Here is a 5,970-nt window from a genome sequence, read left to right as displayed (position 1 = left end):
TTATAATGTTTGATTCAATGTATATTCAATGTATATGATTAACTTAATGCCCTTTACAGAGAAATATTGGGTTCAAAATACAACAAATCTTATAAATTACACTTGAAATATTGTTAAAATTGTAATTGTTATTGATTTACCTGTGAAAACTTTTTCTTAAAATAGCAAAAAATATATTTATACAAGGTAGATGTAAACAAAATATTAATAGGTCAATATAAGCCTTCTCATTAAATTATTTATTATTGTGTTTCGGTAGTGACAAATTTGGGAAGAGGAAAAACATTCCAAAACTTTCTGAAAATACAATATGATAATTAACTGCATAATTACTAGAAATGTGTAGCCTACCCTTGTATATTATATAATTTGCAAACATACAACATTTGTGGGGAAAAAAGACGTCCCATATATAAAAGCAACAGGCTACATAGGCTACTTTTGAGACCAATAACTTTTTATTTGAATTCTTTTGGGAGGGTGCATACGAACGGAAGCTTGTTTCCGACACGGAATAATAAATAAATAATAATAATAATAATAAATAAATTACATTTCCTCAGAATTGCGAGTTTATATCTTGCATTCTTCTTTACGCTATAACTCGCAATTGCAAGTTTATATCTCACAATTCTGAGAAAAATAAATAAATTCGAAGAATTGCGAGTTTATATCTAATTAGGATTGTCAACCCCCCCCATAAATCGCAATGTGCGTTCCCTCTCTCTCTCTCTCTCTCTCTCTCTCTCTCTCTCTCTCTCTCATTAGGAGGCGGGTCTCCCGGGATCCTCATAGGAGAGTCGCTGCGCTCGTACGGAGTTTATTTCAGTCAGAGCTTCAGTTTTGAGCTTCTCTCTCCTGCTTTTGGACTGATCTTCACAGGATTGCTTTTCCTCCGGGATGGCCGCGTCGATTCTGGAGGTATGGAATACATAATCTGATCTGAGGCCTGCCTGTGTATGTTATCAGTTTGCTTTTAGCCTAGAAATCGGATTTCTACGAATATTTATATGTCAAGTGAACTTATACAAGCGCATAACAAAAACAAGGTTGTTTGAATTAGCACTTTATGGCTGTTTTGTTCAGATAAGGGTCTTCTGATTTAGTTAACTTACTCAAAAGTTATTGGCTAGTTTCAATAAGATATTAAAAGTAGAATGAGCTATAATGTCATAGTAAGTGTATATTAAAAAAAAAAACTGAAATTCAGTCCATGTTGTCAAGAAGAAGTGGATCCACTCTTATGTTCCAGTTAGAATCATTGAAGGTTTTGCATTCACTGAAGAAACTTTTAAAGTTCCTCAATTAACTTATTCTGTTGCCTAGTTGTCTAGTTGTTATGGTGTTTTAAAGAACTCACTGACTGAATGACCTATGATGAACCCTATCGAGCAAAAACAAAAGAAGCTAAACTTAAGAACCATTGAGGAATCTTTATTGTTTAGAGTTACAAGTCAGCCTGTAACCTAGACAGTGAATTATGAAAAAACTCTTAGACATAAAACTCTTGCGGCATTGGTTTTGGATGAAGGCATCAAATGTAAGCTCCACGCGGTAATGGGGAGCAATTAACCTGGAAACGGGAGCAGAACTTGTGCCAAGATGAACCACACACACTCAGCGGGAAATATCATCACACACACACACACACACACACACACACACACACACACTGCCTTACTCATTAATTTATCATCGCTTCCCAACGGAAAATGGGGTAGACCACTGCCATTCCAAATGAAGCCGAGTCCAACCGTAGTCCGTGACTTTAAGGTGACATTTCGACTTAACATCTTAAGGTAGGGTTGGGGTTATCCTAAAAATGCCAATCAATTCTTTAATTTTACTCTGTGATCGCTTTTTTTTTTTGTCGTTCTATACTGAATTAAGTGTAAACATGCTTACCACATGTTTTTCTCCAGCTGTGTTCATGCACTGGCATTAAATACTTGCGATAGATCATCTTGAAGTGATTGAACATCTCAGATCTCTAAATCAGTGACGTATATTTATGTTGATTATTGCTTATTTTTCATTTTCCGTTTAAATGCACCGTCGACACTTTGATTGACAACATAATTAGAGTGTTCAAAAACTAAACAATTGATTGTTCTTCTCAACAAAATGTTATTGTTGAAGATCTCCTGCTTGTTGTTCACGGACGGATGATCACCATGGAGATGTAAACATGTCAAACAGGAACTCCATGTGTGGTGACATTAATTATTGTGTTTTCGGTGGCGCTGCATATTTCTGTCTAGACTAATAGCACAGGAAGGATGTTTTACGCACTACTTCAATGCATTTAAAGCAAACCTGTTGCCTGATCAGTGCTTTCGTTCTCTTCCCAGGAGGAAACACGTTATGGATCCAGTCCCTTGGCTATGCTAACCGCAACCTGCAATAAATTTGGGAGCACCAGTCCAGTCCGAGACTCTGCAACACCTGGGAAAGCGGGAAGCACAGCTCCAGTTAGGAAAGCCTACAGCATGACCTCTGAACTCCAGAGTCCTAAAAATGGACGAGGGAATGAGGGCGTCGCGGACACTTACAGCGGCTCCTTCAGCTCCGCCGGTGGTTTGCTAACGCCAACCGGAAGCCCTCCTCCGGCTCCTACGGGAGCGTACGGCTCCGAATACAACCCGTTCTCCACTTTCCAGACCTCCAGTGCCTCTCAGGACCCTTCGCTCTTGGGGACCAAAGCTACAGCGGACTGCCTCGCAAGTGTCAACACTTACTTGGACATGACGCATCCATACGGCTCATGGTACAAGAGCATCCACTCCGGGATCACGGGATCTCCTGCGAACGCCACTTCTTCTTGGTGGGACGTCCACACCAACTCAAACTGGCTTAGCGCTGGGCAACCTCAACCTGAAAGCCTCCAAGCGCCGTTGCAACCGGTGGCCTCGCAAGCATCCCTAAATCCACAGATGCAAAGCTACACTCCCGATTTTACGCCTCTCAATCCAGCGCAGTACTCATCCGTAGGGTTGAGTTCGTCCTCACACTTGCTCCAGTCCTCACAGCACATGATCCCACAGGACATGTACAAACCCAAGCCTGTATCCACATCTGGAATCCTTGACAACCCAATGGGGGTCAAACCAAGCCGAGGTTCGGGCGGATACACCGGCGGCTCCTCCACCGGCAGGTCTTCGTGCGATTGTCCGAATTGCCAGGAGCTCGAAAGGCTCGGAGCGTCCGCCGCGTCCCTGCGCAAGAAACCCGTTCACAGCTGCCACATTCCCGGCTGCGGAAAAGTCTACGGAAAAGCCTCGCATCTAAAAGCTCATCTTCGCTGGCACACGGGCGAACGACCCTTCGTGTGCAACTGGTTGTTCTGCGGAAAACGCTTCACTCGCTCCGACGAACTCGAGCGCCACGTCCGCACGCACACGAGAGAAAAGAAGTTCACGTGTCTCCTGTGCAATAAGCGCTTCACGCGCAGCGACCACCTTAGCAAACACCAGAAGACGCACACTGAAACTAGCATGCAAGGGAAAGGGCCGGAGGAAGAGGCCGAGACCAGAGGAGCCGAGGAGCCGACGGATTCCGGGAAAGTGGATCCCGTCGCCGGGATGCAGGATCCTACCGTCGGCGGAGAGGAAAAGAGCAACACGGGGAATGGTGTGGACAACGGCAGCGGGCTTCTGGAGATATAAACGATAACCGCTGGATGAAGACTCTGACGAGTGGAGCTACTGGTGCTAAGCTGCGTAAAAACGTGTGCAAAAAAAAAGCAAAACACTACAAGACAAGTTTTGGATCGTAAGATTTTTGAAAGAAGTCTCTTTTGCTCACCATGGCTGCATTTATTTGATTAAAGATACTAAAAATTGTGAAATATTTGTACAATGTAAATCAGCTGTTTTGTGTGAAGTGTAATTTATTCCTGTGATTTCAGCATCATTACTCCAGTCTTCAGTGTCACATGATCCTTCAGAAATCACTCTAATATGATGATGCTCGAGAAACGTTTATGATTATTATCAGTGTTGAAGACAGTTGTTTACATTTTTATTTCAGGATTCTTTGATGTATAGAAAGTTCAAAAGAACAGCATTTATCTGAAATGGAAATAGCTTTTGTAACATTAAACACTACCCTTCAAAAGTTTGGGGTCAGTAAGAATCTTTATTTTATTTTTGGGGGAGAGAAATGAAAGAAATCAATACTTTTATTCATCAAGGGTGAGTTAAATTGATCAAAAGTGACATTTATAATGTAACAAAAGATTCTATCTCAAATAAATGCTGTTTTTTTTTTAACTTTCTATTCATCAAAGAATCCTGAAAAAAAAACAACTGTTTTCAACACTGATAATAATCATAAATGTTTCTCGAGCATCAGATCATCATATTAGAGTGATTTCTGAAGGATCATGTGACACTGAAGACTGGAGTAATGATGCTGAACATTCAGCTTTGATCACAGGAATAAATTACACTTTACTGTATATTCACATGGAGAACAGTTACTTTATATTGTCAAAATATTTAACAATATTACTGTTTTTTTAATCAAATAACACAGCCTTGGTGAGCAGAAGAGACTTCTTTTAAAAACATTAAAAATCTTTAGACTGGTAGTGTATAAATATATATTTTACCAACTGTTTTTTAGGAACTAGTTGAATGAGCTCCACGTGAGCGATGTATCATGAACAGTTTCTAGACTGGCAGGTTTTGAAAGAAAAACTTTTACACAAGAACTTCAGACATGTTCGTCTGGAGTGAGGAGTATTTTTAAAGATTTTAATGATTGAATTAATTTGTTTTACCTTTCCTTCTTTTCGACAACTTTCAGAGGAGGCTGTTCTAGAAGCCCAGCGTTCGGCCGATTCAGACATTTGGGCTTCCAATCGATGCACATTTCGTCCTTGTGATCGTTTTTTTATTTAATTAAAATTGATTTTTTTTTTTTTTTTATCCTGTGTCTTAAAACGCTTTGTTGAGGACTCATTACTTTGATCTTCAGTTTAGGAGGCAATCTGGTGTACAGTGAACCGTATTCTTCTGTCATTATTGGTCCTGTCGCTTATCATTGTTTAATTTAATTTCCTATTTACATCAAATCTAATTTATGTTTTAAATTATGAATGTTGTGTTTCACTGGTTTTGCTGAATGGAGGGAAACCATGAAGCGAGTCATTTATGAATAAATTAAGTCTTCTCATTCATGTGATGGTTTTATTTATTTTTTATTTTGACAGATCAATTTTAAGTTTGAATCTTTTAACCAAAAACAATTTAAATCTTAAGAAAGACATTTATATAGGAAACATAATCTCTTGAGATCAGTGGGATAGTTTTCGATGAATTGATTATAGATATAAGTCAAACTGACCACAAATCATTTAGTTAAGCATTAGAGCTTTACAACATCTTTAGGTTTATTATTATTATTATTATTATTTCTGTGAATTTCACAAAACATTTCAAGAACATCACTAGGTTCTATTTCAACCTAAAATCAAAAACGAAAGAAAGAGGAATATTTTTCTAAGCAAAATTAAGCTTCATTTTATAACATTTTAATCATTTAAGCACATTTATCATTGCTTTAATACATAATATATATATATATTTATATGGTAAAGTCAATGGTAAAGTATTTATACATCATGGTCTCATTTATCTGTTGATTTATGTTCATTTACATTAAACATTTTAATAGTAAAGTATTTTTACTGCACTACAAAATGTGTTACAGTCATTAGAATCATCTCTGAGAATAATCAAATGAAAACATCAAAAAGCATTACAGTGATGATGAATTGGTTCAAAATGCAAAACATTTTTGTATTTCTTTTAATTTTAGGATGAAATACGGCTTGTTTTTGTGAGTTTCAGCGCATCTGTTTTTAATAGGCTATACTAAAAAAGACATCTAACCATCTGAAAGACTGCGGATATATACAGTACTGTTTGTGTAAAAATAATAATAATTGCAAGAAAACAACTTTAT

At 38.1% G+C, this 5,970-nt stretch overlaps 1 protein-coding gene across 1 annotated transcript; it reads left to right on the top strand.

The window, feature by feature from the left end:
- Positions 1-836: 836 nt before the first annotated feature.
- sp7 (Sp7 transcription factor) lies at positions 837-5,001 on the top strand. Its single transcript, XM_081380608.1, has 2 exons — positions 837-921; positions 2,352-5,001. Exons 1-2 carry the CDS (start codon positions 901-903, stop codon positions 3,663-3,665), a joined length of 1,335 nt encoding a protein of 444 aa, XP_081236734.1. The 5' UTR covers positions 837-900; the 3' UTR covers positions 3,666-5,001.
- The last annotated feature ends 969 nt before the right edge of the window (positions 5,002-5,970 follow it).

Source organism: Scardinius erythrophthalmus (assembly GCF_964197995.2).
Source record: "Scardinius erythrophthalmus genome assembly, chromosome: 12".
In the NCBI taxonomy this organism is placed as follows: Eukaryota; Metazoa; Chordata; class Actinopteri; order Cypriniformes; family Leuciscidae; genus Scardinius; species Scardinius erythrophthalmus.
Note: the sequence above shows the minus strand (reverse complement) of the source record. Positions and strands in the feature narration are given on the sequence as shown.